Source organism: Bombina bombina, chromosome 4 (assembly GCF_027579735.1).
Source record: "Bombina bombina isolate aBomBom1 chromosome 4, aBomBom1.pri, whole genome shotgun sequence".
In the NCBI taxonomy this organism is placed as follows: domain Eukaryota; kingdom Metazoa; phylum Chordata; class Amphibia; order Anura; family Bombinatoridae; genus Bombina; species Bombina bombina.
Genome location: NC_069502.1, coordinates 645742688 through 645767205, shown reverse-complemented (window position 1 = coordinate 645767205; position 24518 = coordinate 645742688). Strand labels below are relative to the sequence as shown.

General features: G+C 36.8%; 1 protein-coding gene across 6 annotated transcripts in view; it reads left to right on the top strand.

Annotated features, from left to right (window-relative positions):
• Positions 1-24518, top strand: part of LAMA2 (laminin subunit alpha 2) — a 1406020-nt gene that overhangs the window by 821712 nt on the left and 559790 nt on the right. For 4 of the 6 annotated variants that reach the window (XM_053710701.1, XM_053710696.1, XM_053710697.1 and 1 more), the window contains 3 exons: positions 5353-5564; positions 9996-10102; positions 23174-23434. In XM_053710701.1, the coding sequence (XP_053566676.1) occupies positions 5353-5564; positions 9996-10102; positions 23174-23434 (580 nt within the window). The remainder of the gene's footprint in view (positions 1-5352; positions 5565-9995; positions 10103-23173; positions 23435-24518) is intronic. The other 2 variants (XM_053710700.1, XM_053710699.1) reach the window with 1 other exon arrangement.

Below are 24518 nucleotides of genomic sequence, written 5' to 3'. Positions count from 1 at the left end.
GAATGATGTTTGTGCACAAACATTTTTGAGCTCCACTTTTAATCTAGGTCATAGTAAGAAAAGGGACGTCATCTATACTATAATTGCGTTTGTAATGCCCGTCGCGGTCGGAAGTTGCGCACGCATCCTCAATGGAATGTTGACAGCACAAGGAAAACCTTTGGTGGATTTTTTAGCCATGGACAGTTATATGTAGCTTTTTCAAGGGTAAAAAGCTCTGCAGATTTAAAAGTTAAGGTCATAGATGGACAAGAACAAATTAATAACTGGAAGTGATGCCTGTTTTACTAAAAATGTTGTATATAAAGAAATATACTTAAAGTAGACATAATTTAAAGAGAAGAAATTTTTAATTTATTTAGGACAGTAGTTTGTCCAAATAGAGTGTGGATATATCTGTAGTTTATTATATAGAAAATATTTTTGATGTATTTAAGACAGTAGTCCATTAAAATTATAGTATTGCTACACCTGTAGCTTAAATATTTATATAAAAGAAGAGTTACAAAATAGGTTGTTTCTACATTTGTAGCTTAAAACATAATTAGACTGCCTTTTGGGCAGGCTTTTCGACTAGTTTAAATATAAAATCCAATAATGAAATAAAGTATTTGATTTTGAAACTTGAATACCTTTCACTGTCTTTCGGTCCTTGCTCAGTTCTTTGGTCAAAATTAAATCCATAGTAAGTCTGCAAAATTTTTGGTACTGGCAGTCCTGAAAAATTCTTGTAAACAGAGCTTAATTTGTGAGATGTGTACAACAAATGCCCACGCAGTAGGGATGTACATTTGGTTACTTTGTGAGGGATCCAATTGTGGAAGTAAGCAGTAGCTCGTGCCCTTTGGAAATTTTCATTGCCAGATTGATTCTTGTAAAAGATTCCCAGTCTAAGATATGGATTTTCACAGATCTTAGTGTGAGAAACTTTTTCAGGAATCAATCCGGCTAGAAAATATTCAAAGGGCACGAACCGCTGCTTACTTCCACATTTGGATCTCTCATGAAGGATCCAAATGCACAACCCTACCACAAAGTTTTATTTCACAGAAAATATTTAATAAATGCCAAGATTTGTTCAGGTGGTCTAAAAAATTTATTTACACATGGATTTTAAAAAGTGTAGTTTTTTTTTGTTTGTTTGTTTATTTCTTTTTGACTGGAAGTGTCACTAATAATATCTTCTCAAAAATGTTTCATTCTTCTATTTATTTCATTATGTTAATTAAATATTTAAAAAATGTGTCTTTTTATTGAATCTTACTCATAAAGGACAGTCTATTGAAAATTAAACTTTCATGATGCAGATAGGGCATGCAATTTCTTATCTAAATGCATTAGACAGTTTTTCACCACTAAAGGGCATTAGTTCATGTGTGTCATATAGATAACAGTGTGCTCATGCCTGTGGAGTTATTTATGAGAGGGCACTCATTGGCTAAAATGCAAGTCTATCAAAATAACTAAAATAAGGGGGCAGTCTGCAGAGGCCTAGGTAGAAGGTAATTACAGAGGTAAAAAGTATATTAATATAACAGTGTTGGTCATGCAAAACTGGGGAATGGGTAATAAAGGGATTATCTATCTTTTTAAACAATGCAAATTCTGGAGTAGACTGTCCCTTTCAAAGTCCATTCATTGTGTGGTATCAACATAGCATATTTCAATAAGGCTAATATTCAGATTTCTCATGTGAATTTGATTGCATAATTCCTTGCACTTCTGCTTTTGGGGTTTGACTCTTTTTTTGTTTTATTTTGACAGGTTCATATACCTGATAGATACTTTTATAATAAATATGTAAGAAATATATGGCATCTGCCAACTCTTGCTACAGACTCGATATTGCCAGTCAGCTGTGACAGAATGCCAGATATTTCATAGAGGTAATCAAGCCTTTAGCTTGAGGCAGCAGTTATCTGAATCTTACTGTAGTACCGTTCCATAGCACATTAATATTCTACTGTCTGTTAGGCAGGAGTTACTATGAGCATAATTTTCACTTACAGGATGCAGTTAAATTACTTCTTTGCTGAAATTAAACTAAGATTTTTATGATTTTAATTATTGTAACTCTATTTTCTACTTGGTTATAAAACAGTTTGTAAAGAAGAGAAATATTCTATGCATTCATTGATTTTATTATTGTAATAATAAAAAAATGCTACACAACAAAATACTAAGATGATCATTTGAAATCGCAAACGTCATTGTTACTTTTGTAACATTTGCTTATCTATTTGCACATTCCATACAAAGTATTAAACTTTAATTATATTAATGTCAAAGTTGTATCTCATTGTTTTTTTTATTTAATAAATTATGCAAGACAAAGTGATAACATGATTCTTAAAGGGAGATCATTTTTTTTTTTTTTTTTTGCATGTAATGGAGAGCATCTTTTAAAATGTATTACAGTGGGTTTTTTTTTTTAAATCAGATGTTTTAGTTTTTTTGTTTAATATGCTACTGTCCACCATAAAGCAATACAATATCTGTTTATAAGCCACTGAGCAATCAGACTTTAAGGCCTTGTTTTACTTCCTGTTCAATTCAAAATCAAATTAAACAGCTTTATCATAGGTTTAACATATTAAAATTGTGATCTTTCATATGTATAATAGCACTTTGAGTTTTTTGTATCCCTCTAAATGATATTATACTAAAAATGTTTCTATCATGTATGTAAAAATCATGTATATTAAAGAGTGTAACAACTTTGTTAAAAATATTATTTGCTTTTATTCAGCTAAAGCTTAAAGGGACACTGAACTCAAATTTTTTATTTTGTGATCCAGATAGAGCAAGCAATTTTAAGCAACTTTCTAATTTTCTCCTATTATCAAATTTTCTTCATTCTCTTGGTATCTCTATTTGAAATGCAAGAATGTGAGATGCCGGCCCATTTTTGGTGAACAACCTGGGTTGTTCTTGCTGATTGGTGGGTAAATTCCTCCACCAATAAAAAAGTGTTGTCCAGAGTTCGGAAAAAAAAAAAAAAGCTTAGATTCCTTCTTTTTCAAATAAAGATAACAAGAGAACGAAGACAAAATTGATAATAGGAGTCAATTTCAAAGTTGCTTACAATTGCATGCTCTATCTGAATCACAAAAGAAAAAAATTGGGTTCAGTGTCCCTTTAAAGTTATGTTAAAGTTTAGCTAATCAAATGCCATATATTTAATCTGTGCCATTACAAAAGTATGTGTGTACTTTTTTTGTTTTTATTTTATCTGTGAAAAGGGTTAAATCCGTGCCTATAGTAATGCTTCTAGTAATGTTATGCCGACCCACTGGGATGAACTCCTCTTTTTTTATGACAATTTCAATGAATATCCAATCAGTGTGTGTGTCATATGACATTCTTGAAGTCCAGCCCTTTGAAAGCCCTTAGGAATCCTATATAGATGGTGGGATTGCTGTCTGTATCACAGGCCAGCCAAAAGAGGAAAGGAAGAAGGTGGAGGAAGATACCAAGTCGGATTATAAATCTTTTATTATAAAATATATATACAGTATATAAACTATTTAAAAAAAATAATTATGAAGTGTTTACTTGTACACTAATATACTAACAGTCTGAAATTTACCATCAATTTAAGTAGAGGCTTCTTAAAGGGATAGGAAATCCCAAAATTGTATTTCATTATTTAGATAGAATATACAATTTTAAACAACTTTCCAATTTACTTCTATTACCAAATGTGCTTCAGTCTCTTGTTATCCTTTGTAACATCATTGCACTACTGGCAGCTGGATGAACACATCTAGTCAGCCAATCACAAGAGACACATTTGTGCAGGCACCAATCAGCAGCAGCTTCCACTAGTATAGGATATGTGAGTATTCATTTTCAACAAGGGATAGCAAGAGAACAAAGCAATTTTGAAAATAGAAGTGAATTTAAAAGTGTCTTAAAATGACATGCTCTATCTGAATCATGCAAGTTTAATTTTGACTTTCATATCCCTTTAAAGGGAAAGTAAACTCAATTAATAGTTAGCCATTTGGCAGCAGTGTTTACCATGTTTGTGACATAATGTATAGCATTGCTATAAACATTTCTGCAAAGACATGTACACGCTTCTGTCTGTATGAATTCATGAACTATATATATGTGTGTGTGTGTGTGTGTATGTGTTTGTATAGATATGAAATCCAATTCTTTTTTCTTCATAATTCAGATAGAGCATGCTATTTTAAGCAAATATTTTACTTCTATTATCAAATTTTCTTCCTTCTCTTGGTATCTTTTGTTAAAAAGCATGGACGTTTGCTTAAGTGCAGGCCCATTTCTGGAACACTATATGGCAGCAGTTTTGAACAATGTTATCCATTTACAAGAGCACTAGATGGCAACACTATTTCTTGACATGCAGTGCTCCAGATGCCTACGTATCTCATATCATGGGAACAAAGCAAATTTGATAATAGAAATAAATTGGAAACTTTTTTTAAATGATATGCTCTATCTGAATCATAAAAGAAAATGTTGGGGTTTCGTGGCCCTTTAACCAGGGTGCAGGTTTCAGTGTGTAGTACAAATGAAGTAAACCACACTCATTGGATTTTGATTCGATAAGAAATGCCTTTATTCCAACAATGACATCATATCTTCATCAGACTAACAAGAATTGCAGTCACCAAGAATCTATTAAAGACATGTAACCCCTCCCCCAAGTTAAATATGCGCCAAGAATCACGGTTGTTATGGCAACTCCCTGTCAAAACAAAAACATATAGTCACAATGACAAGTGTGCAGATACCATACTCTTATACAGTGACACTATCAAACCATATGTTCATCACAATCAAATTAAGTTAAAACAGATAATCTTACTTGACCATGGAATAAGGATCAAAATCTAAGGAGAGCACAGATACTATCTCAGGAACCCTAGGTTAAGGAGTGCCTGGCATATCAGGAACCATATTAGTATAGCTGGCAAAATAGTTGAGTGCCGCAGCACCCCATGTAAATGTATATGCCATAAGGAATCATTGTACTTGTACATAATATAAGGGATATAAGCCAATGCTTTGCCTTATACATTTTCCATCAGTTCAAAATTGTTGCCTAATGGGAAAAAGTGTTAAAGAATATTGAATTTTACTGCACTGTGGTTCCAACACACATATATATTATTATTATTATTATTATTAAAATTGGAGAAATATAGAGAAAATAAAATTCCTTGAAGGTGCTTATTTGGACTCCCAGGAGACAACGGTGGTAGAGGGTTACTTACTGATGTGAAGAACAGGAAAAACTCTAAAATGCAGTTTCAGTCTCTATTTTCTTTTTACAGGTATTGCATTTAAGTGCCTAAATGATTTTTCTTTCTTTCTCAGGTGTGCAGAAGGCTATTATGGCAACCCACAGGTTCCAGGAGAAACATGTAAACCATGTCAGTGCAATAACAACCTTGACCTCTCAGTGCCTGAATGCTGTGACAGCAAGACAGGAATTTGCCTTATTTGTAAACCTGGTATAGCAGGGCAGTATTGTGATAAATGTGGAGATGGATACTTTGGAGATGCTCTGGGACCAAGTAGCTGTCAACGTGAGTGCTTAAAATTACTGTTTTTAATATGGAACTGAAATTCAGAGAGTAAAAGGTAAATAATAAGTTAATTAGTGGAAAAATATTTACTTCTCTAAATATTCCCATCACATGCTTCATTGCTGACTGATAATGTTTGATCTGTTCCTCCACAGCAGTAAAATCATTTGACTAGAAGGTTTAATTAAATATTTTACTAATCTGATTCTATTGGCCTGCTTTGTTGCAGTGGTCTAAAACAAAATTGCTACTTTGGCAACCAGTATCGAAACTTCTATTTAGTTGAAATACTTTTTATTGGTTTTTTTACAACCCAAATACAATATAAATAAAACAGGTGAAGACAGATTACCGAACTTACACAAGTCATATATGCAGATACAGAATACTTTTTTGAAATTAACCAACCTAGCTCGCTTTAAATGTAAACTTGTACATGGGATTTTCGGTTAACCTTGGTGTTGGTTTTAACAGTTGCTACCTTATTTTGCACTTGGTCTTCTTACCACAATAACAGAATAACCCCCCCTTTAAATCCCCCCTCTCCCCCCCCCCCTACCAGGTGTTTCCCCCCCTTTACTGCTTCTTACAGAAAAATAAATTGTCTCTCAACATAATATCTCTAGATATATCATTCCTAACTGGGTGTTTCGGTGACCGGGGTCCAGGTACCTGTACCCTAATGTCTGTCTCTGTCTTAATGTTCAGTTCCATCTCTCTCACTACCCTCTGGGTTGGAGAGTGGAATTGAATTGCTATTCATCGTCCAATAGAACCATACCTTCTGAAAATTATCCACATTCCCCTGCGACCATGCTACCAATTCTGTCAAAGTGTATGTGTCTTTTATTTTCTCCAATACCTCTGACCAACTCGGGGCCCCACCTTCCAGTGGAAAAAATGAAACAGCGGTGCTCATGGGGTTCTGAAATCTTCTTGAACTTTATTTACAACATGGATATAGATAAAATAAACACCTGCAAGTGTCAGACAAGGGCTTGACGCGTTTCGGCTTATGCCGTCATCAGAAGCCTAGCTATACAAATGCGCAAACAAGTACATAGAGTCTTAATATAAGTGTTGATCGCCGCATTCAGCATACGAACCCTTTCATTCAACAGTCCCTGGGTTATAGTCAGTTCAATGTCTTCCTCTAGGGTGTCACCAATTAGTTTCGAGAGTCTTTTCCATAGCGGACAAATTTTCGGACAGTCCCACCACATATGCCTATATGACCCCCTCACCCCGCAGCCTCTATAACACGCTGCCGTGTTCAGGGATGGGATGTGTGTAGTCCGCTCCGGAGTAAGGTACCACCTAAAGGCCACTTTCATACAGTTTTCCCTCATGTCTGCACTGATCATTCCCTTACTAGCTTCAAAAAATATAATCTCCCACGATTCTTTTTCCCTTGTCTCACCTGTATCTTTCTCCCACCTCTCCATAATGGGAGATTTGAGATTAGTTTTCCCCCCTTGGAGCATTAGGTACAGCTGAGAGATCACTTGTTTCCCTCTTGACTGAGTTTTGCATAGGCGCTCTAAGGTGGACAAGGGTTGAGTCGTTCTTTTAGAGTTATATTAAGCTATCGCTGTAGATATCTGTAGATAAAGGTACCACTGTAACGTTTGTGGATGAATCTTGTCTCTAATCTGATTAAAGGTTAGGACTAAATTTTTATCAAGAAAGTCTGCCACCCTATACAACCCCTTGTTTTCCCATTTACCTACCACCTTTCTAAGTTCCGAGGGCCGCAAAAACTTCATTGGGAGAGACAAGGACTTAGGGGCTATCAGTCCCCTCTGTTTGGTGACCTTATGCCAGAAATGTAATGTCTCCATTGTAACTGAAGACCTAAAAGCTAGTGACCTCGTCTTCAATGCTGGTTCCCACAGAATATCAGACGGAGTCTCACAGCCTACCAGATCTGCTTCAATTTTTGGCCAAATGACCTCCTTAACATTTTTCTCTAAAATAGTAGATTGTGCCAGTCTAGAGGCCTGATAGTATCGAAACTTCTATTTAAAGGGACAGTCTAGTCCAAAACAATCTTTCATTATTCAGATAGGACATGTCATTTTAAACAATTTTCCAATTTTCTTCTATCACCAATTTTGCTTTGTTCTCTTGGTATTCTTAGTTGAAGCTAGGTTTATATTATAATTCCTAAGCCCTTGAAGGCCACCTCTTAGCTCAGGGCATTTTGACAGTTTTTCACCACTTGAAGGGAGTTAATTCATGTGTTTCATATAGATAACACTGTGCTCATGCACGTGGAGTTCCTAGGAGCCAGCACTGATTGGCTAAAATGCAAGTCTGTCAAAAGAACTGAAATAAGGGACTGTTTGCAGAGGCTTAGATACAAGATATTCACAGCGGTAAAAAGTGCATTAATATAACTTTACCTTTAAGTCATGAGCCATGTTTTCCCTTAAAAATGTAGTTATCAATTATGGATTTGGAAATTCCCTCTTCAGTTATGTAAGTTGTAAAAATATTTTAAATGGATACTAAACCTAAATTTCTTCTTTCATGTTTCTGATAAAGCATGACATTGTAAGCAACTTTCTAATTTACTCCTATAATCAATTTTTCTTTGTTCTCGTGCTATCCTTATTTAAAAAGCATGAATGTAAAGCGTTTAAGCTGGCCCATTTTTGGTTCAGAACCTGGGTTATGCTTGCTTATTGGTGGCTAAATATAGCCACCAATAAACAAGCACTATCCAGGGTGCTGATCCTAAAATGGGCTGGCTCCTAAGCTTCAAATTCCTGCTTTTTGAATAAGATAATGAAGAAAATTTGATAATAGGAGTAAATTAGAAAGTTGCTTAAAATTGCATGCTCTATCTGAATCATGAAAGAAAAAAACATTTGGGTTTAGTGTCCCTTTATGTAAAACTGCTTCTAGAAAAATGTGTTAGTTAGGCAGTAAATCGTGAATAATTTGAAATAAAGCCGCAGGGTAACACCAATGTATCAAAAGGGTCAAAAATAACCCTTTATAAAAGTTTAATGATTTTTCTGCAAAATTCACTATCAATGTCTATGAAATTTTGTGTACATAAATTATTTGAAAAATGTTTCTAAAGGGTTGTGATTAAACCCAAAGTGTTTATCTGGATTTAATTTACAGTCAGTTTAAACATTTAAAGATTTTAATGGCAGATAAAAACCACAGTACCAACAAGTCTGCCCACATTTAAAATTTTCTCCACAATTTAGAAAATCTAACTCAGGATTTCCGTCTATGTACTCACTGAATATCTAACATCTATTTCTAAACTCAAAAATAGTTGCAGAAGTGAAGTTCAGGAATTCAAGTAAATCTCTTTAAAAGGACATTGTACACTAGATTTTCCTTTGCATAAATGTTTTGCAGATGATACATTTATATAGCCCATCTAGGTGTGTTTTTGTAAAAATGTATAGTTTTGCTTATTTTTAAATAACATTGTGCTGATTTTCAGACTCCTAACCAAGCCCCAAAGTTTTAGATGTATACTGATGTATACAGACTTCAGAATACTTCTGTTTGTATAATGGGTCTTTTCATATGCAGGGGAGGGGGGGGTTCTGCTATCAGTCCATTTCAGTGGATGTCCCAGGCTAATCTAATCAACAGTGCTAAATTGGGAGCTTCTAAGTAAGTTTTTAAAAGGTTTTATGCTGGATTTTTATAACAGTATCTGTGCATATTATTTTTTATAGTACTGTCTATTACATGCAGTTATATAGAAATTGGTGTATACTACCCCTTTAACATAGCCAGTGAGAAACATCATGCAGGATACCCATTAATGAATTCAAACATCTTCTTTCTCTTTAAACTGACATATTGAGGATTTCAATATATACAATACATTTATGGTATAGTTCTTCAATATCATTTAAATATTCTACTTCTCATCTAAACTATGATGGGTCACCACTGTAATGTGTAAAAGGGGCATTTATTACATTTTTTGTTGCATCTAAAACAATATTATTTTATTATGAATTTCAGTTTTTGTAACAAGATGTTCCTGTGCTATAAAATGAACATTTTGTATATCCTTGATGATTATGGCATGTCACGCTCACCAGTCGTTCCATATCCAGTTGTGCTCTTCTTGTTAGTTTCAATATCAAAATAAAGCTTTAAATGAACATTTTTTCCATACCAAATAAATATTTTAGCATTTTAAACAGTGTTTTTTTTTAGGTATTATAGACCTATGTTTAGTTTCATGACCCTTCTACTTTTTTAAAAGGAATACCTTTTTTGTAACTAGAATAATGATATATATAACACTTTGCAGATCCCATTAAAATAAATGTCTAAGCTCAGATCCTCCTAAAAAAAGCATGTTTTATATTTTGGTATCATATAAGTGTCATTTTACATGCTTGACATCTAGTAATTTCTGCTATGTGATTCATTTTACTTTAGCTTGCAACTGTAATGTTAATGGATCCATGTCTACAACATGCAACAAGCTGACAGGACAGTGTGAGTGCAAGAATAATGTCGTGGGACGGCAGTGTGATGAGTGCTTGGTAAGTAAACAGACAGGACTTGTGCTCATGATTGTATTTATATAGTTCATTGCATAGCAATATAGAAACCATATTTTCATGTACAAATAGGCCATTGTTCTTTTTAGCTTTTTCCTATGTTTTTACATTATGTAGGAACATGCCCCTTTTTGCCTACTGTTTGCATTTTTCATAGCAAAATGTGATACAAAAGCTTTAGTTGGGGAAAAAAGCAGAAAAGGATATCAGAAGGGATAGTGACACCAACTGGATACATTCACAGACCAATGTATGATAGATAGATAGATAGATAAATAGATATATAGTAGCTAGATACTGTACATAGATAAATACATAGATAGAGAGATAGAGTAGATGATAGATAGATAGATAGATAGATAGATAGATAGATAGATAGATAGATAGATAGATATGATATATAGTAGATATATAGTAGATAGAGTAGATAGAGTCGATAGATAGAATAGATAGATAGGCCCCTATTTATGAAAGTCTGGCGGACCTGATCCGACAGTGCGGATCAGGTCCGCCAGACCTCGCTGAATACGGCGAGCAATACGCTCCCCGTATTCAGCATTGCACCAGCAGCTCACAAGAGCTGCTGGTGCAACGCCGCCCCCTGCAACGCCGCCCCCTGCAGACTTCTGGTGATGTCTGTCTGCCTGCTCAGAGCAGGCGGACAGGTTATGGAGCAGCGGTCTTTGTGACCGCTGCTTCATAACTGCTGTTTGTGGCGAGCCTGCAGGCTCGCCAGAAACACGGGGCATCAAGCTCCATACGGAGATTGATAAATATGCACCATAGAGTGGATAGATAGATAGATGATAGATATAATAGAGAGATAGATAGAGTGGATAGATGATAGATATGATAGATAGATTAAGTGGTGTAGGGGTTATTGCGATGGCTGTTGCAGCAGTTTTTTGGTTTAAGTAGTGTAGCAGGGTTTGCGATGAGGTTGCCATGGTTTAAGGGCTAAGTAGTCTAGAGAGGGAATTTTGTAATGGGGTTTGTGGCAGTTTAGTGTAGCGGTTGTTTGCATTGGGTATTGAGACAGTTTAAGGGTTAAGTAGTGTAGGTTTAGGCCTTAGGGGGGGTTATGGGGATTGTGGTAGTTTAGTGTAGTGGGTGTTTTGCGATGCGATTTGCTGCGATTTAGGGGTTAATAGAGTAGGGTTTTTTGCAATGGGGTTTGTGGTGGTTTCCTGGTTAAATAGTGTAGAGGTTAAATAGTGTAGGTAGGCTTTTTTTAGTGTTATTTGAGGAATTTAATTCATTTTTTTAATTTTTTTTTTTTTTTAATTAATTTAATTAGCAAGTGAATATTTAACATCTTCCGATGCACAATTCTAGTATGAAGATCGTGACATGAGGTTCTAAATATTGTAAATGATAGTTTTTCAAAACACGATTTTTCGGACTTCTGTTTTCTGTAAAAACACATGACAAAGATGGCAAAGTCCTGATCACAAATACTCAACTGCTGATAGAGAGGAAATTACTGTAACTTAAAATGACTAAAATGTGATTATGAAATAAAAGAAACATTTTAAAGGTGGGATTGCTAGTGACCATTTCTAGATGTCACAGTCCTGATTTCTGTTTTTTCACATTTTGTGAGGATCTCGTTAGCTGTATGCAATATCACGTATATGTCTATGAAATACATATACATATGAAATGTCTGTCCTACACACTACCGAGGGACTATACATTAATGCTGACTATAGGTTTGTAAGTGTTCCAAATTGTCCTTTAATACTTGCAAACATGTTGAAAAGGACAATTTTGCACTGTATCAACAACCTTTGTTGAATTTAATATCTCCATTTTATTGTTCAAATATATTGCTAGGCTTGGAGGGATTGTGATCATATTGGATACTTTTCCTCTATCTGCTCAGATCCAATCCAAACTTTTCCCAATATGGAAATGGTGCTATTGTTTGCATTATGATCACTCAGAACTTGAAAATCATTGAATAAACATGATCAGTACAATTGGGATTGATCCCATTATTGTAGACCAACTGAAAAGTAGATAAGCAGGCGTACTGGCAGATAGATAGATAGATGATAGATAGATAATAGATAGAAAGATAGGTAGATAGATAGATAAATAGATAGATAGACAGACAGATATACAGTGGGACCTCGGTTAACGAACGACTCGGTAAACGAAATTTCGGTTTACGAATGAAAATTCTTTAAAAAAAAATGCCTTGGTTTACAAATTTTTTTCGCAATACGAAACAAGTGTCCCGGTTTGCCCCTCGGTTTACGAATTTTTTTCGCAATACAAAACAAGTGTCCCGGTTTGCCCCTGCATACTGAAGTGTGGGTAGCAGTGTGGAGGTGTTGTTGAGCCTTTTGGAGCCATTTGCAGCAAGTTGTTGAGCCTTTTGGAGCCATTTGCAGCAAGTTGTGGAGCCTTTTGGAGCCATTGGAGCCATTTGCAGCAGGTTTTGGAGCCTTTTGGAGCATTTTGCAGCAGGTTTTGGAGCCTTTATTTGACTTTTTTCTCACCTCCGGAACGCATTAATTGGTTTTCAATGCATTCCTATGGGAAACCATGTTTCGGTTTAGGAATTTTTCGCAATACGAAACGTCCCGGAGAACAAATTAAATTCGTAAACCGAGGTCCCACTGTATAGATATGATAGACATTCATATAGGTTACTCTTATAATATGACAGATAAACTATAGAAAATACTTACATATTTTTTTTTCTGTATATTTTGTTCTTACAAAAACATGACACATGCATTGATTTTGATTTAATACAGTGCCAATGGATTTTCTTATACTAATATATTTTAAAAGTACTTCAATTTCATTTGACATAAACAGCGCTCTTTTCTTCCTAGCATTTTCCTTTCAGAGATTAATATATTGAAAAACTTGCCATACAAATATATTGAAAAACTTGTCATACAAATCCTTATGATGTTCTGTTGGTTTCTTTCACCATTCACTTGTGCTGAAACTATTTGCAGTTTCTATTTATCATTTTCAGCTAGGAGCTATTCAGCAAAAGCACGCTTTTGTTAAGGCAACAGTAGAATGACATTTTGCATTTAGATTGTAATGTTTTTTGGCTCAATGAATTAGCCTATTCTTCTTAGGAAATCTATATTTCTTTCCTAACATACGGAGAGTCCACATCGTCATTCAATTACTAGTGGGAATTTCACTCCTGGCCAGCAGGAAGAGACAGAGAGCACCACAGCAAAGCTGTTAAGTGTCACTCATCTACCCATAATCCCCAGTCATTCTCTTTGCCTCTGTCAATGGAGGAGGTGAAGTTTGGTGTCTGAAGAAATTAATTCCTTTTTCGGGTACTTTTCCTTGCATGCAAGTATTTGGGTTTAGCTGAGTCCATGTCAATCTCTTCAATAGAGTGGTGGTGGCTTTTAAGCAGTTAGGATGTTGTGAGGTAGTCCTTGCTTTGTTTCCTAACACATTGCTGCTCATGGTACAGAAAGCCAGAGTTGGTTACTCTGTTCTTTCTTTTTCTACAGGTCTCTTTATGGAGTATGTGTCCTTTTACGCCTTGTGAGCTGTCTTCCTGATGGACAGCTAGACAGCAGATAAGTGCTTTTGTCTTCTAGGTCTTTGAGACTTGCAATTCAGAAGAATATTTCATATGCAGTAGATGGGGACATTTTTAAAATCCTTTATAGAGGATTCTCTTTAGCAGTGGGCAGGCACATTATGTTTGTTGAGACTAGAGGTTAATGTTCCCTTTATTGGGACGTTTTTCCTATTTGGGATAATTTTGTTGAAATACTTTATTGGTATGTGTGTGGGGCTTATGTTTTATAAAGGGATTTATGTATAAACTCAAAATTTGGCAGTTGATTTTCTTTGCTTGCTTAGCTAGAACAGGCTAACTGACAGACTGCTTGAGCGTTTGTGTAAATTTATCTCTGGTGTTGTAGGCAGAGGGAAACGAGCACCTTTTACTTGCTGCATAGTTTCCTCTCTCTGCTGGTCATGTGACTTCTCTCTGCTGTCGGATATTCACAGAGTCGAGTGGCGTCATTGAATTTCAGTCTTTTCAGTGTCGATCTACTATACGATTGTTTTAGAGACTTCTGACAGCCAAATTGTGTATAAGTATTACAGTAAGGCACCTCAACCTGTCTGAGGTGTAGGGGGCCTGATTGGTTTATTATCTTAAATAATTTTTGCATAATGTTAAGCGGTTGTGGTATTAACAATTTTTAAAGTGACAGTTTATTTAAAACATTTCTACAATTTGGGGAATTTTTTATTTAATATTATGGAAATGGAAAACTCTGTGTCTTTTGACAAATGCTTGTTATGCCTAGAGGCACAAATTGTTTTGCCTATGCAATTCTGTGCTGCATGCTTAGCAAGAACACTTGAATTTAAAGATAAACTGTTGCCCGCTGAGCCCAATGTCTCTCAGGATGATGCTGTTCAGGCAATGCCACAGCTTTCTCCTCAAACGTCCCAAGCCTCTATGGCATCAAATACAGTGCCCTGCAGTTCCTCTCAACCTCCTGTAGGAGTTTATTTGCCTGCAGATTTTGCTGCACAGGTATCTTCTGCGGTATCTGTGGCATTATCTGCTTTTCCTATGCGGGGAAAATGCAAGAGGAAAATTAGACATTTAGATAGTAAGGTTTCTGTTCCACCTACTGCTACGCAGGTTGCCCTCCCTCATAAGTCTGATGAGGAGGATACGTCAGTAGCTTCTGAGGATGAAATCTCAGATTCGGACAGTATTATTCCTTCATCTGATACTGAATAAGTAAACTTCAGATTTAAGCTTGAACATCTTCGTGTACTGTTAAAGGAGTTATTGGGTACTTTGGATGAATCCGATACTTCTGTCGCTGACAACCCTAAGAAGTCTAGTAAACTTGTATAAATTCTATGATGTTCCTTCCTCTGTGGAAGTTTTTCCTGTCCCAGACCGTGTGACGAAGATTATTTCACAGGAATGGGAGAAGCCAGGGATTCCTTTCTCCCCATCTCCCATATTTAAAAAGATGTTTCCTGTTGCTGACTCCATTAAAGATTCTTGGTGCACAGTGCCTAAAGTATAAGGGGTTATTTCTACTCTGGCTAAGAGAACTACGATCTCTTAAGAGCATAGCTGCTCCTTTATTGATCTCATGGACAAAAAGCTGGAAGCTTATTTGAAGAAGATGTATGTTCATCAAGGTCTTCAAAAGCAACCTGCAGTTTGTATTGCCACAGTAGCAAGTATGGCATCTTATTGGTGCAACACCTTGTCTGAATCAATTTTAGTAGAGACTCCTTTGGAGGAGATGCAAGATAGGATTAAGGCTCTCAAATTAGACAATTCCTTTATTTCTGATGCTAACATTCAAGTTATTAGACTGGGAGCCAAGATATCTGGCTTCACTGTCCTAGCCTGCAGGGCATTGTGGCTAAAATCTTGGTCAGCTGATGTTACCTCTAAGTCCAAACTTCTGGTGCTTCCTTACAAGGGTAAGACCTTGTTCAGGCCTGGTCTGGCAGAAATCATTTCTGATATTACAAGTGGAAAAGGGTATTTTCTACTGCAAGACAAGAAGAACAGACAAATGATGTCAAAGTAATTTTCGTCCCTTTCATAACTTCAAAGGTCAAAAGTCTTCCTTTCCCTCTTTCAAGCATTATCAGGTATTTTCCAAAGCAGAGAAAATCTGGAGCGCAAAAAGAAAAGGGAACTGCAATAGTGTGAGATCCAACAACAATTTTTATTATCACGCAAATAAAAACTACTCACAAGATTCCCAATAAGTTAAGCATATAACATCAAACATGAGGAGTACTCCGGTGTTTCTCTCACGGCTGTATCTTTGCAAGAGTCGGCGTGTGACGTCACCACCCGATCTATTACCGCGATATTTCGATTACACCTTTCTCCTCTGTCAGTTGTCAAACAGTTCACATTCAAGCATTCGGCGCCTCAACGCGTTTCCCCGCCTCCTCTGGCGGCTTTCTCAAGAGTCTAGCCTGCAGGGCATTGTGGCTAAAATCTTGGTCAGCTGATGTTACCTCTAATTCCAAGCTTCTGGTGCTTCCTTACAAGGGTAAGACCTTGTTCAGGCCTGGTCTGGCAGAAATCATTTCTGATATTACAAGTGGAAAAGGGTCTTTTCTACTGCAAGACAAGAAGAACAGACAAATTATGTCAAAGTAATTTTCGTCCCTTTCATAACTTCAAAGGTCAAAAGTCTTCCTTTCCCTCTTTCAAGCATTATCAGGTATTTTCCAAAGCAGAGAAAATCTGGAGCGCAAAAAGAAAAGGGAACTGCAATAGTGTGAGATCCAACAACAATTTTTATTATCACGCAAATAAAAACTACTCACAAGATTCCCAATAAGTTAAGCATATAACATCAAACATGAGGAGTACTCCGGTGTTTCTCTCACGGCTGTATCTTTGCAAGAGTCGGCGTGTGACGTCACCACCCGATCTATTACCGCGATATTTCGATTACACCTTTCTCCTCTGTCAGTTGTCAAACAGTTCACATTCAAGCATTTGGCGCCTCAACGCGTTTCCCCGCCTCCTCTGGTGGCTTTCTCAAGAGTCTAGCCTGCAGGGCATTGTGGCTAAAATCTTGGTCAGCTGATGTTACCTCTAAGTCCAAGCTTCTGGTGCTTCCTTACAAGGGTAAGACCTTGTTCAGGCCTGGTCTGGCAGAAATCATTTCTGATATTACAAGTGGAAAAGGGTCTTTTCTACTGCAAGACAAGAAGAACAGACAAATTATGTCAAAGTAATTTTCGTCCCTTTCATAACTTCAAAGGTCAAAAGTCTTCCTTTCCCTCTTTCAAGCATTATCAGGTATTTGTAGAGCGTCAACAGATTCCTCAGAGCTATAAACATAGTTGGTATACAGGATAACATTTATAGGGATCAAATGGGTAGAGGGCCCTGCCGAGAGTTGCACTTTTGTAGTCGGCTCTTATGAAGGCGATATACAAACAGCTTGGCTCATAGGCTTACATTCTAAGGGGTTCAAGGGGAAAGCAATGGCATTAGGAAAGGTTAGTGTTGGTTGTATGCATCCCTGAATAGTAGAGTCTTTAGGGAGCGCTTGAAGCTGTTAAAACTAGGGGAGAGTCTTGTGGAGCGAGGCAGGGAGTTCCACAGGATGGGGCCAGTCTGGAGAAGTCCTGTAAACGGGAATGTGAGGAAGTAACAAGAGAGGAGGAGAGTAGGAGATCGTGAGCAGAGCGAAGGGGATGGAAGGGAGAGTATCTGGAGACAAGGTCTGAAATGTAGTGCGGGGCAGTGCAGTTGAGGACTTTATATGTCAGCGTGAGGATTGTGTGTTTAATCCTGGAGGCAAGAGGAAGCCAGGGAAGGGATTGGCAGAGAGGTGAAGCAGATGAAGAGCAACGTGTAAGAAAGATGAGCCTGGCAGAGGCATTCATTATGGATTGTAAAGGAGCTAGGTTGCAGCTAGGTAGACCAGAGAGGACAGAGTTGCTGTAGTCAAGATGGGAAAGGATGAGAGAGTGGATTAAAATCTTAGTTGTGTCTTGTGTAAGGAAATGTCTAAGAGAAGTTTTTAAGGTGGAAGTGACAGGCTTTAGCCAAGGACTGAATATGAGGAGTGAAGGAAAAGTCTGAATCAAGTGTGACCCCAAGACATTGGGCATGCAGGGTAGGGGTAATGATGGAATTATCAACAGTTATAGAAAATTGGGGGGTGGAGATTTTGTAAGGGGGAAAAATAAGGAGTTCAGTTTTGGAGAGATTAAGCTTAAGGTAGTGAGAGAACATCCAAGATGAGATATGAGAAAGACAGTTAGTGACACAGGTTAGTAAGGAAGGAGGTATGTCTGGTGCAGAGAGGTAGATTTGGGTGTCAACCCATGGGACTTTATTAAGGAACCTAATGAAGACGTATAGATTGAGAAGAGAAGTGGACCGAGGACAGAGCCTTGAGGTACCCCAACAGAAAGTGGTAACGGGACAGAGGATACTCTGGAGAAGGCTACACTAAAGGTACGGTTAATAGATAGGAAGAGAACCATATTGGTCCAGGCTCCATTTTTTCAACACGCAAACTCTCATTCAGAGATCTTGTTGTCTCTTCTATGTTCACATGGTTGGAAAATGAATCTGGAAAAGATTTTAATTGTTCCAGCTACAAGGGTGGTTTTCTTAGAAACCATAATATATTCCCTATCTATGAAGAATTTTCTCATGGAGGTCAGAAAATCCAGAATTCTCTCCTCTTGCAGTCTTCTGTTTTGCGATCAGTGACTCAATGTATGGAGGTAATTGGTCTGATGGTCACTTCCATGGACATCATTCCCTTTGCTCGATTCCATTTGAGAGTTCTGCAATTATGCATGCTCAGACAATGTAATGGAGACTATTCGGCTCTGTCTCAGAGGATAGATCTAGACCAGTTGACAAGAGACTCTCTCCCGTAGTGTCTTTCTCATGACCATCTGTCTCAGGGCACATGCTTCCAGAGACCTTCCTGGGTGTTTGTGACCACAGATGCCAGCCTGCTAGGCTAGGGAACAGTCTGGGACTCATTAAAGGTGGAGGGACTATGGACTTGGGAGGAGTCTGCTCTCCACATAAACATCTTGGACTTGAGATAAATTTACAATGCTCTGATGGCTTGGCCTCAATTGTCCTTAGCCCGGTTTATCAGGTTTCAGTCAGAAAACATCATCTCAGTGGCTTACATCAACCACCAGGGAGGAACACAGAGTTCCTTAGCCATGAAGGAGGTGGCACAGATTATTCATTGGGTGGAAGCTCACAATTATTGTCTATCTGCCATCCACATTCCTGGAGTGGACAACTGGGAAGCGGATTTCCTGAGCAGACAGACATTTCATCCCGGGAAGTGGGCTCTCCATCCGGAGGTGTTCTCCAGGTTAACCCTCAAATGGGGGTGCCCGTGTTGGATCTGATGGCATCTCAGCAGAACGCCAAGCTTCCAAGGTACGGTTCAAGGTCAAGAGATTCTCAGGCTACTCTGATAGATGCTCTGGGGGTTTCTTTGGGATTTCGGTCTAGCATAACTGTTTCCTCCTTTTGAGCTCCTTCCACGAGTTATTGCTTGTATCAAACAGGAGAGAGCATCTGTAATTCTAATAACTCCTGCATGGCCTTGCAGGATCTAGTATGCAGACCTAGTGAAGATGTCATCTCGGCCACCTTGGAGGTTGCCTCTGAGAAAGGACCTTCTAACTCGGAGTCCATTCCTCCATCCAAATCTCATTTCTCTGAAGTTGACTGCTTGGAGATTGAATGCTTAGTTCTGTCTAAGCATGGAGTCGGTCATTGAGACCATGATCCAAGCTCATATGCATGTTACTCTAAAAATTTACCATAAGGTATGGCGTAAATACCTTTATTGGTGTGAATCTAAGGGCTACTCTTGGAGTAGGGTTAGGATTCCTGGAATTTTGTCTTTTCTCCAGGAAGGTCTGGAGAAAGTGTTGCCAGTCAGTTCTCTGAAAGGTCAGATTTCTGCATTATCTATTTTGTTACACAAGCATCTGGCGGATGTGCCAGATGTTCAATCTTTTTGTCAGGCCCTGGTCAGAATCAGACCTGTGTTTAAGCCTTTTTCAATCTGGAGCTAGGCAGAATTATATAACATTATTTCCTAGGTTTACTGGCCCTTTAAGTGGTAGAGCAGCATCCGCTATTTAGTACAACAATGAGAGTGTAACTAAAACATGACATAGGTGTAGGTGGAATTAAGGAGTTAGCTGGGCATTACAGGGGGAGTATAGCTAAAATATAACGTAGGTGTAGGTAGGATTAAGGAGTTAGCTGGGCGTTACAGGGGGAGTATAGCTAAAATATGACGTAGGTGTAGGCGTTCTGTGGGGGTTAGCCAGATGTACCAGGGGAATAACCTGCACTTTGACTGGGATACATCGCCAGCAATGCAATATATTCCAATCTCTGAAGTACAGGTTACAAGTAGGATGTCAGCCTTGTTTGTCTCGCCAACTTTTGAGTGTGAGCAGAAAGTTTCGGTTTAGTTATAGTACGGTCACACAGGCATTATTTGAAGTGTTCCTACATAGAAACCGTGTTTGGTTTCAGTGAGAGCATTGTCAGTGTTGTGTATGAACACTTCAAATACACCTCAGTCGACCCCTGAAAGTGCCGAAAAGTCGGCAGACATTGGCAGAAGGCGTAATTTCTATTATTTCAAATAGGATACACATCACCACTTGCCGGCATTTTGCGGGTTTGCCCCCTGTTTGCAATATATTGGTAGACCGACGGACTACAAGGCCAACAAGGACAGAAAGGCAGTTTCTCATCAGTCTGTTGATGCTTTGAATATGAGGGCTTGAGTGTCTTAACTATTCCTTACACCAGAACTGTACAAATTCTGGAAACTGCAGAACTTCAAATATCTGTGAATAAAAACCCTTTTGTGGTACATAAAGCATATGTGGCTTTCATATAAAATTGTTAAGCTGTGCTCTAAAATATATATATATATATATACACAAATGAGAATGAAGTGGCACACATTATGGGATAAGGCCCTGCTGTTTCACCTTTATTGGAATAAAAGGTTTGTTATTTAAATATCCTGTGTTGCCTGCTTACTACAGTTTCAAGGACATAGAATTGACAGATATGCAAAGACATCTTCATGAAGAGATACTTTCAAGATATGTGTGAAATATACTGATATAAAAATTTAAGCTAACTAATTTAAGTATTTTTAAATATTTAGACAAGATGGTTTTCTGGGTATCTCTGGTGTGTCAATCACTGCAGGGTTTAGGATGTCTTTCATAGTCTTTTTCCTTCCCACTGCCTTTTAAAAGTAAGTCAGGTCATATTTTTCAAAATACAGTTGGTTCAAGATTATTGGGGGGGTTAATGTCTGTCATTTGTGAAACGTTCTGTCCTGACTTGACAGCCAACTTTTTTTCCAGTGGGATATAATGTTGCAGCCTTTTGGATAAAATACCTCTAAACTTTTCGTATTCTCTTGGCACAAAGTCCTGTTATTTGATTGATTACATTTTGTGGGAATTAATAGCACTCAAAAAATGTGATGCATTTTTAAGGCAGTGTACGTTCGTTATAAAGGAATAGTGATCACATTTATCATATTACATTTATATATAAATGTGCTAGTTGATAAAAAAAAAAATGATTTCATAAATGTTATAAATATCCCAAACTGAGAACAATGTTATTTATTTATTTATTGTAATAGTTTGATTATTTAATTGCTGTGCTTAATTATTGTGAAAATCTACATGGAAACTGTTGAACTATAATTTGTTGCCACAGTAACATGTTATATACACCATACAAAGAAAATTAAATTAAACCCTTAGCGTATCTTGCTGTCTTCTATTTCTATTTCATTATTCTTATCTATTATGTGGAAATTTCTAATTTTATTTCCTATAATGTCATTTATTTATAAATGTCAAAGAAAAAAACAAACCATGATATTTTAATACAAAGGTCCTAGGTTCCCTCTAAGCTGTCTTTACATATTTTACTTTTTATTGTTATTATCTGCTCATTTTAATTAAATGGTTAGGTGCACTCACCTCATAGTGATAAAACTTGAACTATAATTACATTCTGACGGACTGAACAAAAACAATGTACAAATAGCGTATCACAGTTAGAGGAAAGGGCTGTGCAAGGCACTTACTATTGATATGTTGCCATCAAAATTGCATGGCACTTAAAGCATTGGTGAACGGTTACAGCACTTCAGCAACATTAAAATGTTGTTAAGCCGGTGACTGCTAGTGGGGGCAGAAATCTACACCTCTGCAATGCTATGCTGTTTTGTCTGACATCCAACAGGTAAAACCAAACAGAAAGTGTTAGCACAGTTAGGTGTTGAGCTGGATTTAAAAAAAAATCCTGAAAGTACCTGTCCAAAAACAACTTCTATACATTTGGAATAAAACAAGGATTAAGCCGTATTAGCTCTAACTAGAGAGTTTAAACTGTGCTTGCTGAATAACAAGGAAATATGCAATTATCAGAACAAACCACAACTTTCAGTGTCTTAATGTATGCAAAGACACATTAACGTTTCTTGTGTTACAGAATTTGGACCAATGTATTACAGTATCTAGTGCATCACTTTATATGAAGTAAAATAATGTGACATTGCTTTACTCCAAATTATAAATATATCAGATGTCTATTGTTAAAAACTATAATACATTGAAGTAATACATACTATTTTTCTCTTTAGTTTTTTCATCTCCCCTACCCACCTTTACCTGTCTCCTTGCTGTATGTTAAAAAAAAAAATATATATATATATACTATGCTAATCTAGGGAAGCTATTAGTTGTAAGAGTTTTACACTACTAAACTGGGTGCATAGCCTACCTAGAACGCTCACTGTAGGGAATGCTTCATTGTATTGCTTTATTTTAAAAAACATGCATTACCCAAACACATACGCAGTGCACTGTGCTCCACCTCTGAAATGCATCAGTTCAGTTTCCATTTTTTTTTGCCTTCTTAGATATGATGTAAAATTGTTTACCATAAATACACAAAAAAATGTGATTAAATATTGGTGCATATATAAATAAATGTAAATCATGTACCATCATTATATATGTTTTATCTATATATAAATGTAAATTCAACTAATGAAAAAGTCATATTTTGAAAATCCATTTTACAGGCATACATAGCAATTCTGTAAAAAGGGGGAGGGGGTTACTTTAAATGACATAAACATTTTTCCTTTTTTCTCTCACAACTTTTAAGTATATTTCTTTTCTTCTTTACTGACGGTCAAAAAATAGCATGTAACAAAATCTGTTCAGAATCATCTATCATTTAATTACAATTATCATTCGGTGTGTGCGTTATGCGAGAGAACATATTAAATATTCAACAGTTATTGTGTCAGTTTTTATTGTCTTTTGGAAAACATAATGTTCTGTCTAGTAATATTATCAAATATGGATGTCAGAACCAAGCAGTTTGACACTTTTTCCTGATTTCCTTTTCCTTTCTTTGCTGTAGCTTATTATTTCCTTCTTTTATTTCTTGTGCTTTTATCTGTTAAGCCAAACTGCTGGTGGGACTCTGAAAAGCAGGTATGTTTGCCTTGTGGGTGTAGTGTCAGTGGCTCAATGACACAGCGATGTGACATAACAGGCAGGTGTATCTGTAAGCCAGAATTTTTTGGAAAACGTTGTGAACTCAGAAGACAGACATATGAAAGGAGAGATCCTCCTCGCTTATCACAGAACATCCAAGCGCCCCCCAGAAGATGGGGTTATCCTAGTTCCAGAGGTTGTCCCCGTGGTGCTTACAAACCTATTTTGGTAAATGGCAGTGTAGTCTGATATTGCATGGTCTGCAGTTTATACAGTCTGCATGGAAACAATGGTCAAGGGATAGTTTAAAAAGCTAACAGTGATTTAAAAAAAGGCATCACTAACAGAGAATGGGTTTGGTTGTGTTGATTTAAAGGGATATGAAACCTACAATTTTTCTTTCGTGATGCAGAAAGAGTATGCAGTTTAAAACAACTTGTTAATTTGCTTCTCTTATCAAATGTTCTTGGTATTTTTTTTTTAGCGCAAGAGCGACCACATGTCTTGAGCACTATATGGCAGCAATTTTTTTAAAAGGGATAGTAAACACCAAAAATATTATTGTTTAAAAAGATAAATAATCCCTATATTTACCATTCCCCAGTTTTGCATAACCAACACTTTTATAGAAATATGCTTTTTACCTCTGTAATTGCCTTGTATCTAAGCTTCTGCTGACGGCCTCCTTATCTAAGATCTTTTGACGCATTTCAGGCAATTAGTGCTGACTCTTAAATAACTTCACGTACATGAGCACAGTGTTCTCTATATGAAATACATGAACTAACGCCCTCTAGCTGTGAAAAAATGCATTTAGATGAGAGGCGGCCTCCAAGGGCTTAGAAATTAGCATATGAACCTACCTAGGTTTAGCATTCAACTAAGAATAACAAGAGAACAAAGCAAATTTGATGATAAAAGTAAACTGGAAAGCTGTTTAAAATGATATGTCCTATCTAAATCATGAAAAATTAATTTGGACTTTACTATCCCTTTAAGTTTGATATCCATTTGGCAGCGCTATTTCCTGCCATGTAGTGCTCCAGACACCTATCTAGAAATATCTTCAACATAGAATATCATGGCAACAAAGCAAATTTAATAATAAAAGTAAATTGGAAACGTTATTTTAAACTGTATTGTATGTCTGAATCACAAAATACAATGTTTGGGTTTCATATCCTTTTAACAGTGCATCTCAAAGGAACTGATTTGTATTTTATAATTTAATTCTAATAATCATTTGGAGAATTGGGATATACATGTTGTTTATAGACCGTTTAAAAATTATCACTGTTCATTAACGGTACCT